This window comes from Schistocerca nitens, chromosome 1 (genome assembly GCF_023898315.1).
Source record: "Schistocerca nitens isolate TAMUIC-IGC-003100 chromosome 1, iqSchNite1.1, whole genome shotgun sequence".
In the NCBI taxonomy this organism is placed as follows: Eukaryota; Metazoa; Arthropoda; class Insecta; order Orthoptera; family Acrididae; genus Schistocerca; species Schistocerca nitens.
Window position 1 is genome coordinate 1,182,985,312 of NC_064614.1, and position 21,543 is coordinate 1,183,006,854.

Sequence of the window (21,543 nt, forward strand, 5' to 3'; positions counted from 1 at the left end):
TCAATGCAGACAAAATTGACATTTTCTTTAAAATGATATCTGACAAAACTTTGAAATTCAAGGGCGAAAAATGTGTTGGCGGCAAGTTCTCCAAATAACAAATAACTGTTCTGGCTTGTGCTCATGATTGATAAATTAAAAATTCTAGGTGTTCTAAGCATGTAAAAAATCAGCCAGAGCACTACAATGGTAATAAAAGTCCTGGATGACTTCTGAACTCTTTGAAGCTGAAATAATGCGTTGGGATTGGGGGCTTATAAGTCAGAAAAGGAAGATATTGGTTCTTGTTGAAAACTGTTCATCACAAGGTCTGGAAAATATTAAGCTGCTTTTAGTTCATGCAAATACAAGAAGCGTATTGCAGCCCATGTACCAAGGAGTAATTAGGAGCCCAAAATGTCACTATCATAAGCTCATGTTACTGAAAATGGAACAATTCATTAAGGAAAAAGTGGGCTTATTCTGTTACACTAATGGATGTGATCAGATGCATATCAAAGCTTGGAGCTGGGTCACAGCCAAAACCATCAAGAACTCTTTCTGTGATATGGGAATCGCAACTGAGGGAATAAATGCTGCTGAAATTGAAAGCACATTTGATGACTCTGATGATCTGCCACTGTCCGCATTGCTGCAAGAAATCAGCTGTGATATTCTCAATCAATGCAACCATGAAATATATGCAACAATAGATGATGACTTTGTTACAGCCGAAGCACAAACTGAAGACGAAATTGTAAATGAAGTGTAGAATCAGGGCCACAGTGACCATGAAGTGAGCAATGGAGATGATGAAGAAGAAGAAGAGGAAAAAGAAAAGAATAAAGTGCCTATCCCTACTGTGAGTGATGCTTTAGAACCCATTAGAATTATGATCATGTTCTATGAAGTTAGGGGACAAAGCAGTGAAACTGCAGGTGAAATAATGAACGTAAAATTTAATTTAGGAAGTGCTTATTGGGTAAATAGACAGCAGACTAAAATGACTGATTACTTCACTTCTAAGTAAAGAAGTTTGGTGAGTACTCGACATACTGCTGTATATACTGTATTCATGTAGGCTTGAGAGTGAATACTGTATGTAAAATAAAAAAAGGCTAAATGAATTTGTTATTTTTGATTTGCCATCACAGTACGCTGAAAACATGGATCTCGGTTACAGTGGCACTCATTTATAACAACATAATTTTCAAAGTCATCTGAATATTGGTATAGCCAGGTTCCACTGTAATTATTTATGAGTAAATATGTCACTCTAACATTAAAATGTCTTTGCCACAATTTTGAAGTACACAATGAGCTGATAAAAGAGAAACAAATATCAACATGCACAGAAATGACGTTAATTTCCAGTCCCTCTAATATTCTGGTTCTAAGTATTGACATTTAAGGCTTAGTTGTGCAGGCCTTAGAGATAGTATGTTGCCCATGTAATTCGTAACTCTCTCTCTCTCTCTCTCTCTCTCTCTGTGTGTGTGTGTGTGTGTGTGTGTGTGTGTGTGTGTGTGTGTGTGTTCAGTTTTATTATTACCACAAATAATCCACAATTCCATAATTGTCAGTGAAAATTATCTGTTGTTTCCTTTCCATCTCCCAAGAATTATGTCTCCTTTCCTTGACACACTTTTCATCTTCCCTCTAGTGTCACACCTCCCCCCCCCCCCTCCCCACAACTGTCAGATCTAATGATAACTCATCAAATGTTAGTATACCATTAGTGTACCTTTGTTTCCTTGTGACACAATCTCAAAAGTGTTTCACAATGGTTCTGATCAGCCAGTGTTTATCATCAGACTAAAGCACCTATTGCAAGCAGTGATGTAATGTTCCCATTCCCATTTCAATGTAAGTATACTTATGTTGATAACACAATGGGAATGTCACATCACTGCTTGCAGTAGGTGCTTTAGTCTGATGATAAACACTGGCTAGGCAAAACATTGTATGCATTATGAAATGATAGATTGTATCATAATGAAATAAAAGAAGATAATCAAGCAGTCACACATTTCCATTGAAATATGTCATTTTTTTCCTTCCATCCATTTATAAATCAAGTTATTTTCAGTAAAAAAGGAGAATGTTGTTTAAGTTTTATGTTGCTTATCACGTATCGTGTAATTTTGTCTCATGATTTTTTTGAACCCAGCATCTCAAGAGCTTGTTTTTGTTGTAATTCTAGCTTCAAGTTATATGTTGTCAACAACTGTTTCAAATGTGCTACTTTGCTTTGTTCAGGAGCGTCAACAAATGGAGCAGGATTATGAACAACAACGTCGGAAGTTGGCAGAAGATTGGCAGCGGCTAGAACAACACCAACAGGATGACTTAGCTGTTCTTAAGCAGAAGGAGGCAGAATTATGTAGGAAACGTGAAGCCCTAGAAGCAGAGAGAGCATTTTCAATGTCTCAGGTATTGTTCAATTTCCTATTCTGTCATAAACAGATGTATAGAGAACCTTCTGAAGTGAAGAAAAATTTCATTGAACTGTGAAAATAACCTATATTGTGGTGCTTTGGCACTTCAACTAAAGAAGCCAACAGAAGCTAGTGAACAATATATTAGTTGTGTTCCATTTCACATCACAAAACAATGGGATTAAAAAGGTAAACATGCAAAGAGAAAATTCTGAAATAACTAATTACATCTTATTGAGTTTAATCTTTCAAGGCTGCCATAATCTCACAAATTTTAGGTGTAATTCACAGATGTCAGCTTGGGTGTTTTTATGATTTTCTATTATTTTGTTGCATGTTTCCTTATTAATGTGCATGCAGTTGTAGAAAAAGGAATTATTTTATTTTAGCTATAAAGATATTGTGCTTCAATCCTGCTTTTTATTATTTCAGATGTAGTTATCTGTTACCATGGTAATTTTCGTACATGAAAAATGAAGTACAAATTTCCCTATTGTTGTCTGTTTTGGATTATAGTTTCTATGCTATCACTGCAATAGAAGAGCCCTTTGCATGTTAAAAGACATCTCCTGTTATACAGTTCTGTACAAAGATGTGGCATAAGAACAGAAAAACTTTTAATTTGCATATAGTTATCATTTATACATTTTTGGTGCCAGTTTTATTCTGTTGTGTTTGTTTACTTTTATTTTGTGTTTTCTGTTTTATACATATTGATGGCAGAAGAGGTTTATGAAAATGGTGTGTGTTACAACTCTGTGACAGTCTTAAACAGATCTTATGTGTATCTGCAGTGTTCCTCCGTACAGCTCACCTTATTAGACTAGAAGTTACCAGTATATATGACTGTCTTGATGTACACTCCTGGAAATGGAAAAAAGATTACATTGACACTGGTGTGTCAGACCCACCATACTTGCTCCGGACACTGCGAGAGGGCTGTACAAGCAATGATCACACGCACGGCACAGCGGACACACCAGGAACCGCGGTGTTGGCCGTCGAATGGCGCTAGCTGCGCAGCATTTGTGCACCGCCGCCGTCAGTGTCGGCCAGTTTGCCATGGCATACGGAGCTCCATCGCAGTCTTTAACACTGGTAGCATGCCGCGACAGCATGGACGTGAACCATATGTGCAGTTGACGGACTTTGAGCGAGGGCGTATAGTGGGCATGCGGGAGGCCGGGTGGACGTTCCGCCAAATTGCTCAACACGTGGGGCGTGAGGTCTCCACAGTACATCGATGTTGTCGCCAGTGGTCGGCGGAAGGTGCACGTGCCCGTCGACCTGGGACCGGACCGCAGTGACGCACGGATGCACGCCAAGACCGTAGGATCCTACGCAGTGCCGTAGGGGACCGCACCGCCACTTCCCAGCAAATTAGGGACACTGTTGCTCCTGGGGTATCGGCGAGGACCATTCGCAACCGTCTCCATGAAGCTGGGCTATGGTCCCGCACACCGTTAGGCCGTCTTCCGCTCATGCCCCAACATCGTGCAGCCCGCCTCCAGTGGTGTCGCGACAGGCGTGAATGGAGGGACGAATGGAGACAATTCGTCTTCAGCGATGGGAGTCGCTTCTGCCTTGGTGCCAATGATGGTCGTATGCGTGTTTGGCGCCGTGCAGGTGAGCGCCACAATCAGGACTGCATACGACCGAGGCACACAGGGCCAACACCCGGCATCATGGTGTGGGGAGCGATCTCCTACACTGGCCGTACACCACTGGTGATCGTCGAGGGGACACTGAATAGTGCACGGTACATCCAAACCGTCATCGAACCCATCGTTCTACCATTCCGAGACCGGCAAGGGAACTTGCTGTTCCAACAGGACAATGCACGTCCGCATGTATCCCGTGCCACGCAACGTGCTCTAGAAGGTGTAAGTCAACTACCCTGGCCAGCAAGATCTCCGGATCTGTCCCCCATTGAGCATGTTTGGAACTGGATGAAGCGTCGTCTCACGCGGTCTGCACGTCCATCACGAACGCTGGTCCAACTGAGGCGCCAGGTGGAAATGGCATGGCAAGCCGTTCCACAGGACTACATCCAGCATCTCTACGATCGTCTCCATGGGAGAATAGCAGCCTGCATTGCTGCGAAAGGTGGATATACACTGTACTAGTGCCGACATTGTGCATGCTCTGTTGCCTGTGTCTATGTGCCTGTGGTTCTGTCAGTGTGATCATGTGATGTATCTGACCCCAGGAATGTGTCAATAAAGTTTCCCCTTCCTGGGACAATGAATTCACGGTGTTCTTATTTCAATTTCCAGGAGTGTATTACCCATACCTCTGTACACAAAGGCACAGAAAAAAATATCACCAGCACTGAAGAAATTTGAAGTTTATCATTGACTACCTTGTATCAAGTCTTACACTGATAAAAACTTCAGAAACAAACATACTTGGAATTGTATTTTTTTGGCAGCACATGTTTTATCTAATAAGGAAAATGTTTTATAAATTAATCAAAGCACCATAGTATCACAACATTTACATCAAATAAGTACTCCACAAGCCACCATGTGGTGCGTGCTGAAGGGTTTCTTGAACCCCCACTAGTCATTTCTTTTCCTGTTACACTCACAGGTGGAGCAAGGGAGAAACGACTGTCTATATGCCTCTGTATGTTTCCTCATTTTTCTTACCTTCTCTTTGTGAAGTACGTTGGCAACAATACAGTTGTTTTGCAGTCAGCTGAAAATGCTGGTTCTCTAAATTTTTTCAACATGAAAAGAACATCGTCTCCTCACTAGGGACTTCCTTTGCAGTTCAGGAACCATGTCCACAATACTGACTTGTTGATCAAACCAGCTGGTAACAAATCAAGCAGCACAACAATGAATTGTTTCAGTGTCATACTTTAATGTCACATGTTGGGGATCTCAAACATCATACATGCTTAATAATGTGTTGCACAAGTGATCCGTTTGCAGTCTCCTTTATAGATGATCTACATTTGCCCAAAATTCTCCCAATAAATGGAATTCAGCCATTTGTCTTCCCTTCTATCAGCGTTACATGGTTGTTCCATTTCATATTGCTTTGCCACATTATGCCTAGATATTTGGAAACTACCACTCCTCTCCTACAAACTGAGGTTAGCCAACCTTCTTAATATCCCCCAGCCTTCATCGTTGCATACTAGAGCAATGACAACTCATGATCAGAAAAGCCAGCCACAACAGCACAGTGCTCTCTATGTCTCATCTAAGACCCTCACCCCTCCTGAATTATCGGTATTATTGAGGGGTCTCACTTTCATCTGCAAATATGCATTTACTCATGCAGCATGTAATGTTGGCTGGAAGTATCACTTTGCAACCTAGTCTCAAATCCTTTCCAAACCTGACACTGAAACCTGCCTTGAACAGTTCAGACCATGATCGTCCTTGATCCACCACTGCTACCTCAAAATCACCCATTCCAAGCCTTTTGAGAATTCTTAACATCCAACATTGTTTCACCATCTTTTGGGGTTCCCACAGCAAAACCATAACTTGTCTTCTGCAAAACTCCAGGCTGTTTGTTCTGTAAAAATTGATGAATCCATCATTATCCTCCCAGAGATAAGGCCTTTACTACTCTGGTACTTGATCGATTGGAGTATGTAAGTGAGGTTTTATGCCAGGTTTGTGACACTTCTCCATATAGCGTCTACCATCAAGGTCCCATCCCTGTGGTACAAACGGATCTAAAGTCCTTCCTTAAAACCATAGGCCCCTCTCAAGGACTAACACCTCAATCTATAGAACTTCTTACACCACCCAAATGATGGACCCCCACCTTTTACCAACTTCCTAAGATCCACGGACATGATCACCTCAGCTGTCCTATAATTTCTGGCTTCAAAGCACCCACTGACTGTATCACTGCCTTTGATATCATCATGTGCAACCTATAGTACAAAGACTTTCCTCCTATATTAAAGACACCAAATATTTCCTAGCTAGTCCAAAATCTGTGCTTTTACCACTCCCAGCACACAACTTTCATGTCATCATTGATGTCACCTCTCCTATACTAACATCCCCTTGTTGACCTCGTCCTCACTGAGGGTCAGCTACACAAAAAAAATTGCTTACATTTTTATAGTTGACATCCTTTCCATTTAAAATGTTTTCTTCCTTACAGCCTTTGGATTCAGCTGCAGACTCTTTACAGCAATACACCCCCCCCCCCCATTCCACCCCACAATATCCTGCTCAGACACTACCATCCTTCTGCAGCAATTTCCCAATGCAACCACCAGCACCACCTCTACCACCCGTGATATCGGTGAAACATATACTACCATTGGGAGAGCCACCTGTGAAACAAGTCATTTACCAAACTTCTACATTGGTAAACTACCACTGAGTTATCAGTTAGGCTGAATGTGTGTAGAGAGATGGTGTATACTGGTAACACACAATATCATGTTGCAGAGCATGCTGTAAAGAATTACAGTTGTAACCTTGGTGCCTGTTGCACCACTCATGCCATTTGGATTCTCTCTCCTGTCACAAGTTTCTCAGAAATTCCCGAATGGGGACTGGCATTAAAACATGTACAAGGTTCTTGCCACTCACCAGGTCTATTTATTATATCATATTTTCTGTCATGTCTATTCCTCCCACCTGTGTATCGTATACAATGCACTTAGCTTTCCACTATTATTGACTCATCTACAATGTTTTTCCAGTAATCTCTGTCTTGCATATTACCCTATCTTCCTCCTTTCAGTTCTCAGGTTTTCAAATCTCATTCAGTACAGGCACCAACAGCCAGTCTTTCATTCTCATCCTGCCCAATTAGTCTTCATTGACCATGGGTTCTGTGCGACTTTTCCCTAACTCTCCCCATTTCCTAAACCTCATCAGTCCTTTCCCTTTGTCCCATCATTCTACTGCACTTTCTTGGAGAACTTCTGATGACATCCTTCTCTCTGATGGACACCCACTGTTGAGGATAATGTACTGTGTTCTATTAATTAAGAAGTCTACAAGAAATTCACATATCTGGGAACCTTTTCTGTATGCTTGGACTTTTTGTTAACAGTCTGCAGTGGGGCATGATGTCAAATGCTAAACCTAGGAATGTGAATTCTGCCTGTTGCCCTTCATCCGTGGTTTGCAGGCTATTGTGAGGAGAGGCCGAGCTGAGTTTCATATGAATGATGTTTTATAAATACATGCTGATTTGTGGACAGCTTTTCCATTTCAAGAATATGTGTGACATTCAAAATTAGAATATGTTCAGTAATTCTTCAGCAAATCAAAATTAAGAATATGGATTTGTAATTATGTGGGTCTGTTCTTTCACCCTTCTTACATATAGTTGTCAGCTGCACTTTTTTCCATTCACTTCGCTCTTTGCAGTGGATGAGATATGTGTGATAAGTGCAAGCTGAGTAAGAGTCCAGTGCCGTAGAGTATTTACTCTCTGTAAAACTGAATTGGGATTCTGTCCGGATCTATTAACTTATTGGTTTTCAATTCTTTCAGCTGCGTCTCTACATCAGGGTTACTATGTCCTCCATACAGGAGTCTGTGCAATGATGAAATGATTGTATGTTTGCACAATCCTCCTGCATGACTGATTTCTTAAATGTGAAATTTAAAACTTAAGCTTTCCTTTTGCTGCCTTCTATTGCCACACCAAACTGAAGCCTTCGATTAGCTTAGTGATTTTCTTACAGATGAACAAATTTCTACTAATTTTTGCCTATTGACATTTTCACATTCACTTTTGAACTGAGAGCACAACTGTCTGTGCTTCCTTAGCATTTTCCAAATTTTGTTATTAAACCTTGATGGGTCTTTTCTGTCCTTAATCCACTTACTCGGCATGTACTTCTCCACAGCACTATTTAAATCAGTTTTAACTTTGTCTGTACTTCCACCTTGTCCATTATATTGGAATTAGATGATATCCATTCATTGTCTACGTAGGACTGTAATGCTTGCTTGTTTGCTGTTTGCAGCATAAATACTCTTCTACCCTTCTTGGTAGATTTGTTAACTTCAGTAACCATTGTCATTATGATGATATCACGACCACTTATCCCTGTCTCTATACTGACACTGTCCATAAAGTCAGACATATTTGTAGCTATAAGGTCTAAAATATTTCTATTGTATATGGATCACTGAAGTAGCTGCTCAAGACAGTTTTCAGAAAATTTGGTGAGAACTACCTCACCAGATTGCTTGTCCATACCACCTGCAATGAATCCATAAAAGTTCCACTTTATACTCTATAGGTTAAAGTCTTGTCCAAGTAATATTGCACGATCTAGGTATTTCCACCCTGCTGAGCATAGACTTGATTTGAATGATTCTAGTACTGTTACTGTGGAATTCCCAGTATAAACATCTGACGATCACCTTGCATTCACTTAGGCCAATCACTAACTTCCAGATAAATTTGCTCTCAGGCTCAATTTTGACCTTAACAAACACAATATTTTCATAGACTGCAATGAACACTACCACTACTGTGGCATCTAATCTGTCTTTTCAGTATACATACCATGCCTTGTTAAATACTTTGCATTTCATCAAGAGTTCAGTTCTGTGAATAATTTGAGTGTGACAACTTTCCTGGAGGGCAATAAATGTGGGAAATTTGTTACGAATTCTTCGGAAATTTATTGTTAAAGTTTCGACACTCAAAGTGACTTTCCTTCATGTGCAATCTGATTTCACTCTCCGCATATTGACTGTCATGTGTTCATCAGAGGGCCCATCAGAACTATCTCCTAGACTAAAAAAAGCCCCATGTCCACTCCACTCTTAATCGATGGAATCCTTGGATGAGGTCCTGTGCTCAGCTCCAAAGCAAAAGGACCCCAATAAATTTTGGGCACGATACTGCAAATTGTGGGCTTTGCTTGCACTTCATTAGGAAGGCCAGCAACCTTTATCACTTCTCACAGCTGCCATCACTAACTGAAGGTGGCCCTGAATGCAAGTGAGAGGTGTCATTGGTACCGACATGGGCCGCAACTTGCAGGTGACTGCACCATGCACCCTTGATAGCTACAGGCAGTGCCTTCTCCACATTGGACTTCTTTCCAATCCTGAATGCTATTTTACTTGGGGCTCCATAATGTGCCTAACATTGGACCTCCCAATCACACATCAGTGAAGTCTTTCAGAAAAATGCAGTTTCTGAAAAATCAACCCATCAATCTTAAGTAATTTTTCTTGTTCAGCTCTACCAAAATTGAGTTTATGAGAACTTATATTGCTTTCTCTGTGAATAATGCATTATGGAAGCCAGGTTGAAAGGTTGCTAAAAGGTTCATTATGATTTAGTTTAATTTTTCCAAAGATTTGAAATATATAGCACAATGACCTTGCTTGAACCAGCAGTCTCAGAGTGTAATGATAACTAGGTAAATTGATGAAACAGGGTTGGAACTACCAACCAAATCTTACATGATTGATTTCAGATTTCAGTGCCCAAAATTGTTTATAATGTCAGGAAAGAAATTGATTCAGTTTAGTGGATTGATAGATGGGGCATGAAGAATCCAAGAAGGGAGGCACAGACTGCCCTACTATTTGAGTTTTTGATACTTAGGAAGCAGTCCCCACACAGTAAACGAACTGCTGTGGGGACACTAGCAGTGCAGCAAAGAAAGCTACTTTTGCCTCCCTCATTCAGTGTTAGCAGCATGCAACTCATGTAAGTAACAAATGGGAATTTCAGTAGTTGAAGGTATCATCTACAAGCGTATAGAATTGCTTCATCCTTCCCTTTGGAAGCAAATAAACTTCCAGTGCAAGATGACATTGACTATTACTACTACTACTACAGTGTGACACGTAGTATTGTTGTTTTTGGAGCCATAAGGCTGGTAATGGCTAGATGCAAAACTCTAGTGTTCTGAAGTCAAAGTTGTTTGACTTCTACTTTTTCAGAGAGAGAGAGCTCAATGATCATGAAAAGTTTGACAGTTAGTGGGGAAATTTGTCCTGAATTCTGTTGGTAACTTCTAGTAATTCAGAAATATGTCATGTCCAGTATGGGGAGAATACAGTCAATTCAACAACTCGTCCCTCTTAACTCATATTTACCTTGGAATATAGGGCATCTATGTATTTCAAAAGACTACCAGAGCCATTCTCCTCATCTGCCATCAAAGAACTGTAGTACTCATTTTTGCTTGATTGATTAGACTGCTATAATGTGCATGCTGATAGGTTGAGAGTGAAGGTAAAATTGTGTCAGCTCTTCGGGAAGAACTAATTCGCCAACGCAGTGAACTGGAGACTGAAGTGATACGGCTTCTCACAAACTGCTTCACAGATAACAATCTATCAAAGGATAAGGTGTTGGCAGTTGCACAGAAGGTGAAGTATTTTTTGGACTGTTTTGCTAATCTTCTTAATATGGATTCTGATTGCAACTGTTAGTTTCACTTTATTTGTTGTATTATTATGCAATAATTTTGGAGTTGGGCAATTACCAAGTATCTAGATCTCTGGAGACAATGCATTTGTTGGAGGTGGGGGGGGGGGGGGGGGTCTGCTGGCTGATTTGTGATTTGTGACAAATACATAATCTACAAGTATCCAAAATGGCTTAAGACAAAAATTGTTTAACAGTACAACAAATAAAGTTAAACTGACAGTTGTAAGCAGAATGGATTCATTCAAACAATTGTCATGGATATGGACTCAAGTTAAATGAAAAGCATAGTTGACCATTAAGGTGACACTGAAAGTGCTTTCTTAAAAATAAAATAATTGTATGTTTGATGCAATAATTTTAAAGAGGTGCGGTAGCACATAAGGAATATGCTAGATGGGAATTGTATGGAAGGAGGAAGGGACATTATGATGTACCCTATGTAATTTATATTTTTGATTATGTCATTGTTTTAGTTTTTATCACATTTTAACTTACATCATAGACATCTATGCATTTATTCACAAATAATACTGGACTGCAAACAAGATGTCAGAAATGGATTTTTTAGAAATGGTTTGCTGAATGTTGTTCCACAGTTATCAGCATTTAATCACATAGAAGCATTAATTAAAAACTTGCATTATTAAGAAGCAGTAGAAATATATGAAATGAAATGCATTAGCACTGACATTTGTAACTGATCAGAGTAATGGTTAGAATAGTCATAGTGTTTTATCAACAATGGAAGCACTTAGTGGTGCAAACCAGAATGTGTTCTTGTAGCTGTGTGGAACAGGCACACGTTAGTATCTGTTGTGCCACTTACATCCAATGTAGAAGAAAAACGCAAAACTGGAAATGAAAGAAACTAATCATGAGAAGCACAGTCATTCCTTGTGGCTCTATTTTACAAAATAATTTCTATTATTCATCATTGAACATACTGCCAGATCATTAACCATTCTATATCAGGGTAATTTTAGATGGTTGTTGTTGTTGTGGTGGTCTTCAGTCCAGATACTGGTTTGATGCAGCTCTCGTAGTTTTAGATGGATCCAGATACTTTTGAAAATCTTTATCAAAGTCCGTAAGACCTCTTATTCTTTACTAATGTTTTATTTTAATTTTTTCTCACAAAATAATCTGAAATACAAAAGATCGGCATATATTTATTCAAAAATCCAGAAAAAACACACAGTCCTTACTAATTTTTATTTTTATTTTCACTCACAAACTACTGTGAAATGCAATAGATAGGCATATTTGTATTAAAAAATCCAGAAAAACTTATGTTCTTCACTCTTTTTAATTTTTATTTTCACTCACAAAAAATATGAAGTACAGTAGATAGGAATATTTGTATTAAAAATCATTGGGAGGAATTACATTTGCGGACTCGAGTCAGTTTCTTAGTGTTAAGTTCATGTAGGAAGCAGTTTATGTGAATAGTTTCTTTCAGGTGGGCAGCCATTAATCCTGAGTGATACTTGTTCTTAAAACACAAAAACCATTTTTGAAATGAAATTTCACAAATATATGTGGATCCAAACATAGTAGCCAGGTATATGGCTAATTATTTTTGAAATTTTCATGTTTTTCTGGGACATGTTTACTCCAAAATTCCTCAGCGGTTGCAGTTTTACACATCTGCAAGGAAATATCTTCCTGCAAGTCTGCTATTTTCATTTGAAGTAAAGGCTTTGGAAGACAACAGCTTTGCAGCCATATCCGTCCATTCTGCCACAGGAGAAACTTCAAAAGACAATTTTAAGAATCGTGCAGCTTCTCTATCTCTGAAAAGTCTTAGAATCTTGCTCAAATTCCTTCTTAAAAGCTGACATAAAATTTGAGAATACTGAAATGTTCATTTTAGAATTATTTTTATATTCAAAAATTGTTGAAAAAAGAAGAAATTCTTGACTTGCTATGTCTTTTTTCAAAGACATCCAGCTTGCGATGGAAAGAAGATACACTTTGTATCCGCCCACATATTAATATCCCATTACCTTGTAGCTCAGTATTGAGCACATTGAAATGTTTCAGAATGTCTGTCAAGAAAGCCACAGCTAGCATACTGCATTTGTTTGGTAAGAACTCCAAATGGTTTTCCACTTCTTGTGAATCCACATTTTCTAATAAGCATATTACTTCTTTTATTTGCCACAAATGTTCAATCATTTGACCTTTACTTAGCCAGTGAACATTGTTGTTCTGCAGTAAATCAGAATGTGCCGAATCACACTCAGAAAGAAACTCTCTGACTGTCTGTGCTGAAGAGAAGAATGAGATCTCATAAAATTAATCAACTGTCCATTACTTCTTTCAGAGTCACACTAAGTTTTCCACAAAGGGCTGTCTGGTGAATTATGAATTGAAAAGATAGTAGCCCAGCATTCTTATCTTTGATTCTCTTTACTAGTCCTTTTTCTTTCTGATCATGTTAGGGCCCAGTCAGAAAATGGATGTTTGTTCTTCAGCAACAATGTTGCATGATTCATCTAGTGCTGTAGCACATCAAGGCGCCTTCTGCATAAGTTCAAGTAAACTACTTTTGGTGTCAACATCCAAAATTTCAGTTCTTCTTGTATTACTTCTTGCTAACGATGGAATACCTTGAGTTGTGGTAACAACATACTTTTTCTCTTCAAAAAATGCCACGGCCACTTCCAGCATACACTTTTTTACTATATCACAGTCTGAAAATGGCTTCTGGTGTTTATTAAGTGTCCAACACATATGCATTGGTGCTTCTGCAGATTTTTCGCACACACTCATAAAGAAAGTTGAGAAAGCCATGCTTTTTTGTAAGAAGCTAGATATGCGTGTAGTTTATCTTGACGAGCGTTACTATCTAGAGGAAAGTTTGTATGGTACTGCTGATGAGTTGTTTCATAGTGTTGCTTTAAATTGGCACTTTCCACAAGAGTGACAGTTTTGTTGCATATAAGGCAAACTGGAACAGCTCTAGGCCTAACATGCAGCATACAACGATATTGTTCAGTCCACTCAGTCAAAAACTTCCTGTTTTCACTAACAACTTTATTGCTTTTTAGGATCCATATCAACACAAAGGAAATGTTACACACCTGGATATTAATGAAATGCTCCATATGAGATCGCAGCAACTAGTGAGGAAGTGGCAATAAAATTTGTGCACTTATTTAGACTCATTCTGTATAAAAATACTGACACCTGGCTCACAGCACGTGCTGTGGCACTACAAAGGAGCTACTTCCGTATCAAAGTGTATGCTGCCACACACCAAAGGAGCCTCACTACAAAGGAGCCGCTCTGCAAATGAGGCACTTTGTTGCCAAAGATCACTGCCACCGAATGAACTCACTGAAGCTAGTACAAAGAATGGTGCTTAAATGAATATGCCTTCTCTGATTTAATAGAGGTTTCAGAGGTTGTCAGAGTCCGAAATTGATTTATAAAATTTCCTTGTTCATTAAATAAAATTCTTGTGTTGCACTCGTGTGTGCAGAGCTCTTATGTGGATTGACATAACACGAGGTACCGGCCTGCCAGCTTGCTCCCTCAGCAGAGCAACTGTGTATTTAATCTACCTATAACTAACCATTAAGAATTCCATTTATTTGGCTGTTAATTGTACACTACTAGAAAAAATTGCAAGGGTGCTGCTCAAATGAACTGTTAGATATAGAAAAATATTTTCTTCCATAATTTGAGTATGTAATTAAACAAGGATGTAGAGGCTTATCTCACGAGGGGTAAGATAGATACTGCCTACAGGAAAATTAAAGAGACCTTTGGAGAAAAGAGAACCACTTGCATGAACATCAAGAGCTCAGATGGAAAGCCAGTTCTAAGCAAAGAAGGGAAAGCAGAAAGGTGGAAGGAGTATATAGAGGGTCCATACAAGGGCGATGTACTTGAGGACAATATTATGGAAATGGAAGAGGATGTAGATGAAGATGAAGATGAAATGGGAGATATGATACTGCGTGAAGAGTTTGACAGAGCACTGAAAGACCTGAGTTGAAACAAGGCCCCGGGAGTAGACAACATTCCATTAGAACTACTGACGACTTTGGGAGAGCCAGTCCTGACAAAACTCTACCATCTGGTGAGCAAGATGTATGAGACAGGCGAAATACCCTCAGACTTCAAGAAGAATATAATAATTCCAATCCCAAAGAAAGCAGGTGTTGACAGATGTGAAAATTACAGAACTATCAGTTTAATAAGTCAAGGCTGCAAAATGCTAATGCGAATTCTTTACAGACGAATGGAAAAACTGGTAGAAGCAGACCTCAGGGAGATCAGTTTGGATTCCGTAGAAATGTTGGGACACGCGAGGCAAGTCTGACCCTACGTCTTATCTTAGAAGAAAGATTAAGGAAAGGCAAACCTATGTTTCTAGCATTTGTAGACTTAGAGAAAGCTTTTGACAATGTTGACTGGAATACACTGTTTCAAATTCTGAAGGTGGCAGGGGTAAAATACAGGGAGCGAAAGGCTATTTACAATTTGTACAGAAATCAGATGGCAGTTATAAGAGTCGAGGGGCATGAAAGGGAAGCAGTGGTTGGGAAGGGAGTGAGACGGGTTGTAGCCTATCCCCGATATTATTCAATCTGTGTATTGAGCAAGCAGTAAAGGAAACAAAAGAAAAATTCAGAGTAGGTATTAAAATCCATGGAGAAGAAATAAAAACTTTGAGGATCGCCGATGACATTGTAATTCTGTCAGAGACAGCAAAGGACTTGGAAGAGCAGTTGAACGGAATGGACAGTGTCTTGAAAAGAGGGTATAAGATGAACATCAACAAAAGCAAAACGAGGATAATGGAATGTAGTCGAATTAAGTCGGGTGATGCTGAGGGAATTAGATTAGGAAATGAGACACTTAAAGTAGTAAAGGAGTTTTGCTATTTGGGGAGCAAAATAACCGATGATAGTCGAAGTAGAGAGGATATAAAATGTAGACTGACAATGGCAAGGAAAGCGTTTCTGAAGAAGAGAAATTTGTTAACATCGAGTATTGATGTAAGTGTCAGGAAGTCGTTTCTGAATGTATTTGTATGGAGTGTAGCCATGTATGGAAGTGAAACATGGACGATAAATAGTTTAGACAAGAAGAGAATAGAAGCTTTCGAAATGTGGTGCTACAGAAGAATGCTGAAGATTAGATGGGTAGATCACATAACTACTGAGGAGGTATTGAATAGAATTGGAGAGAAGCATGCACAAATGATCACCAACTCCAGCATCTCAGGCTGGAATGAGTATGTAATTTATACTTTCAAAATATTTTTGGCAGACCAGTTTTGACCTTCCACGGTCCACACCTGGACTGCAGTCCGCCAGTTGCCAACCACTGTCCTACACAATAAGATGGACCAACTGATCATGCACTGATTTTCTAGATGTTTCTAAGATTTGGTCCCCCAGTAAGAGTTTGTTGTCTAAAGGTTAATCTTGGTGAGGAAAATCTGGTATACTATTTCTTTTCATAATATTTAACGAGGTGCAAATCCAGTAGAGTCATGTGGCATACGGCATAAAACTCAGTTGAATTTCACCTCATATTCTTTCAACTATACAACATTTCTTGTGTATGTTCCACACACTTCAGTGCTGTGCACACTGTCTTCTGATAGAAAATGCAGCCACCCTCTAAATGCAGTAACCTGGCTGTTGAAGTTCTAGACCGAATGTCATTTGGAGAGGGACTGTGTGGAAGTGTAGGTGTGAGTGGGAGATTTTAATGCAACCACAGTATAGAAACTAAAGGAGGAATCTAAACTTTGATTATGATACCAGAAGTGACAGAAATTGTACATTACTAGAATTCTCAGAGAGCAACAACTAGTTTCTCCAATGTACATGGAAAGTAGCAGATGAAAATAAAACTGAAATGGACAACATTTTATAGCAAAACAAATAAATTGTACATGCTGTGATGGTTGTAAACTACTTTTCAGTTGCAAATAATCTTAACCTCATAAGATGCAGAATAAAAATAGTTTCAAATCTAGGAAGAAAAATACTTATTTTATTTAATTATCAGCTTCAACATCTTTTAAAAGAAAGTTTATACAGATAGAGACTGTGAAAGGAGCTACATAACAAAGTTTCTTAAGCAATTGGTGAAATACGTCGCATGTGCACTGAAAGCAGAAGAAAGTACTGTCCTAAATGGAATGAGGTAAGTATTAAAGAGAAGGTAATTGTTTCAGATGGACACTAATAGTATCATGACAGAGCATGCTGAATTAAACAAAACTATCACAAAATATCAAACTATGGAAAATGCAGGATGGAATGTAACAATATTATGAAAAGGAAAGTTGCTTCTCACCATATACCAGAGATGCTGGGTCGCAGATAGGCCCAACGAAAAGACTCTCATAATGAAAGCTGTAGGCTGTTGGCCTTCATCAACAATAGACAACAAACACACACACACACACACACACACACACACACGATTGCAGGCTCGTGCAACTGAAACCACCAGTGCAATGTTGTTTCAGTTTTGTGTGTGTGTGTCTATTGTTGACGAAAGCCAGTGGTCGAAAGCTTTAATTGTGAGAGTCTTTTCATTGTTCCTATCTGTGACTCATCATCTCTGCTGTATGGTGAGTAGCAACTTTCCTTTTCATAATACTATCACAAAATATATTTGAGAGGATGTGCCAAGATACAGTCAAAATTAGCTAAGAGAGATAATTGAAAAAGTAAGGTCATGGAAAAAATTAAACAGAATCTTACGTTGGCTACTCAGTTGATCAATTGAAATGACAGAAAGCACAGCAGCAAACAATAGAGAGAAAATCGTACAAGGATCTGTAGGTTTTTTTAAAAATTCTGTATTTTTGGAGGTGAAGAGAAGTGTCAGAAACATAGAAAGTAAATTATGACATTCTGTGTGTAATGCCAGATGAGGTGTGTAGAACCATCCAAGGCAAAAATAAAAAAAGAAGAAGAAGAAAGAAAAAAAGCACATGAAGATAATGGTATTTCAGTACAAATGGTTAAAATAATACAAAACAAGCTTACAAAATTGTTTACAGACAATCTCAGAGTGTTGGAATATTGCTGTAATTATTCAACTTTATAAGAAAGCAGACTGTCAAGACATAAATGGCCGTAGACTCAAGGGTCTATATACAGGGTGTTACAAAAAGGTACGGCTAAACTTTCAGGAAACATTCCTCACACACAAAGAAAGAAAATATGTTATGTGGACATGTGTCCGGAAACGCTTACTTTCCATGTTAGAGCTCATTTTATTACTTCTCTTCAAATCACATTAATCATGGAATGGAAACACACAGCAACAGAACGTACCAGCGTGACTTCAAACACTTTGTTACAGGAAACGTTCAAAATGTCCTCCGTTAGCGAGGATACATGCATCCACCCTCCGTCGCATGGAATCCCTGATGCGCTGATGCAGCCCTGGAGAATGGCGTATTGTATCACAGCCGTCCACAATACAAGCACGAAGAGTCTCTACATTTGGTCCCGGGGTTGCGTAGACAAGAGCTTTCAAATGCCCCCATAAATGAAAGTCAAGAGGGTTGAGGTCAGGAGAGCGTGGAGGCCATGGAATTGGTCCGCCTATACCAATCCATCGGTCACTGAATCTGTTGTTGAGAAGCGTACGAACACTTCGACTGAAATGTGCAGGAGCTCCATTGTGCACGAACCACATGTTGTGACGTACTTGTAAAGGCACATGTTCTAGCAGCACAGGTAGAGTAACCCCTATGAAATCATGATAACGTGCTCCATTGAGAGTAGGTGGAAGAAACTAAAATGAGCTCTAAGATGGAAATTAAGCATTTCCGGACACATGTCCACATAACATCTTTTCTTTATTTGTGTGTGAGGAATGTTTCCTGAAAGTTTGGCTGTACCTTTTTGTAACACCCTGTATATTACAAGCCTCAAAGAAGAACACATTAGATTTTAATCAGTCAAATGAACAAAATGGCTTTAGAAGTAGATATAGCACAGTGGATCATTTGCAGCAAGTGAAAGCAATTTTAGAACAGAACAATGAGTATGAGTTATGACTTTGTTTGGGGTTCATTGTTTTTGACGTAGCTTCTGAGTCAGTTTCTATAAAATCTGTATAAACAGCCCTTGAGGAACAATACACGAGTCAACATAAGTTATTACTAGTATGGAATGGATTCGCATATTGTGACTGTATGTTGATGTCAGCTATTTATGACAATTGAAAATTGTGCCAAACCAAGATTGGAACTCCGATTTCCCACTTATTGCAAGCAATCACCTTAACCACTTTGGCTATCTGATTATGCCTCCAGGATCGATCCAGACTTCCATATGTCACATTGTCGCAAACCTTATGCTCACACAGCGCACGATTCCCACACAGGGAGACAAATATTATATAATCATTTTAGCCCATCGAGGCATCATTGATTGTTTCAATATCCATGTTTATGTATAAACATCTTTATCTTCACAATACAGTGTTCTTCAGACATGCATACTGTATTAAATTGATTTGCATATTGAAACTATACATTGACATCAGCTGTTTGTGACAAATGATAATTTGTGCCAAACCAGTACTCAAACCCGAATTGCATGCTTGTGTGAGTTCAAGGGATGTGACTGTGTGACTTATTGAAGTTTGGAAACATGTATGCACGTCTGAAGTTTGGAAACATGTATGCATGTCTGAAGGACATTGTATTCTGAAGATACAGAAACTGTACGAACACAGACATTGTAACCGTTAATGACGTATTCGTACCTCGACGGGCAGAAATGACGATACAATATTTGTCTCTCTGTGGGATTCGCAATTTGTGCAAGCGTAAGGGTTGTGAATTCGTGGCGTACAGAAGTTTGGATCAGTCCTGGAGGCGTGCTCGGATAGCTGAAGCGGTTAAGGCAACTGCTCGTGATGAGCAGGAAATCCAGTTTCGAGCTTCAGTGTTAAATTTATTTGTTTTAGGTTGAAAGATTTAACTACAGCACTGAACGTATTGTTATTTCACATTGTACAAAGATACACTTTGATAAAAAAACATGGTTATGTTACTTTTCTCTCCAAAGACTCTACAGCAGAAGTACTGTCAACCATCTTTTGTACTTAAATTTAGATGTATGACTGTAAAACTTTCCCTCGCTTAATTAAGAAAAAAGGAAGGAAATCTGAAACATATCATCATGAAAGACCTGTTTTATGACATAAAACTAACAGTCTTGGATTTGCCTGGCAGTACATCTGTTAACTGATTATCTCTTTAACAGCTTCTGTTGCAGCTACCAGTTTTGCTTCTGTTGTAGAAGTGACAGACATTTGCCATCTCTCGATGAGCCAGGAGATGGCTCCACCTGCACGTTTAATAACTACAGCAGATGTTGACCGCCTAGTGTTGTTGCATCCTCCAAAGTCCACATCACTGTAGCAGTCTAATATGCCATTGCATAAATTTTGATGGAACATGAGGCTCAAATGACACGTGCATTGTACATATCGGAGTACTTGAGTCGTAATACATCAGCTGAGTCGAGAGTTTGAGACAGGAAGCTCACACTGTAAGCCAGGTTAGGTCTCATTCCTCGCATCAGGTACATCAGTGCTGCAACCGCTTGTTGATATGGAAAGTTGCACTTCTCTGTATTCTTTACAGTTGGTGTTGAGGTGGGTTTGCACTCTTCAAAACTGAAATACTCCAGAATCTTCTTCGGACAGGCTTTCTCACTTATCTTGACTACACTGTCGAGGAAATACAATGCCAATTTCGCAGTGATATCAAATTCAGCCTTCAACTCGTCGTCAAACTTTCTGACATCCTGCTGATAACTCACAGTAACTAACCCGTCGTATTCGTAAAAATTCCAACAGTTTCTTGTCACCTTCTTCTCTGATATATAAACGAGTACCTGCATGACTTGTATTGAAACCTGCTGTCAAAAGAAATGCCCCAAAATGTTTACTCTAACATCTTGGGGCTTGCTTAAGTCCACACATACTTCACCTTAATTTTCAAACTCTCACTATGCCATCATTGTACCCTTCTGGCTGTTGCATAAATATTAATTCTTCTAATCCTCTATACAAGAATCAATGTCAAACCATTTTGCATCTGTTGATGAGGCTGGATAAAGAGTTTCTTTTCTCTGGTAGCAGCACTGTCCTCTTAGGTCTCTGATTCTTCAGACTCTTCTTTGTCGGAGTTTCCCTGAACTTCTACTTCTATACTGTGCAAACCACTGCAAGGTGCATGTCGGAGATTACATCCTATTGTACCAGTTATTAATGTTTCTTCCTGTACCGTTCACGTACGGGCCGTGGGAAGAACAATTCTTTGAATGTCTCTTTGCTTGCAGTAATTATTCTAATCTTATGGTCACAATCCCTATGTGAGTGATAAATAGGGGGTCATAGTATATTCCTAGAGTAATCATTTAAAGCCAGTTCTTGAAACTTGGTTAACAGACTTTCTCAGGATAATTTACATCTATCTTCCAGTTCAGTTCCTTCAGTATCTCTGTGACACTCTCCTACGGGTTAAACAAGCCTCTGATCATTGGTGCTGCCTTTCTCTGTATACGTTCAATATCCCTTTTAGTTCTGTCTGGTAAGGGTCCCACACACTTGAGCAGTATTCTAGGAAGGGGCACATGAATGATTTGTAAGCAGTCTCCTTTGTAGACTGATTGCAGCTCCCCAGTATTGTACCGATAAACTGAAGTCTACC

At 39.2% G+C, this 21,543-nt stretch overlaps 1 protein-coding gene across 1 annotated transcript in view; it reads left to right on the top strand.

Moving 5' to 3' along the window:
* LOC126200705 (kinesin-like protein Klp98A) overlaps positions 1 to 21,543 on the top strand; it is a 391,643-nt gene that overhangs the window by 297,012 nt on the left and 73,088 nt on the right. Inside the window, exons 14-15 of the mRNA XM_049936729.1 lie at positions 2,239 to 2,412; positions 10,613 to 10,762. Of these exons, the coding sequence (XP_049792686.1) occupies positions 2,239 to 2,412; positions 10,613 to 10,762 (324 nt within the window). The remainder of the gene's footprint in view (positions 1 to 2,238; positions 2,413 to 10,612; positions 10,763 to 21,543) is intronic.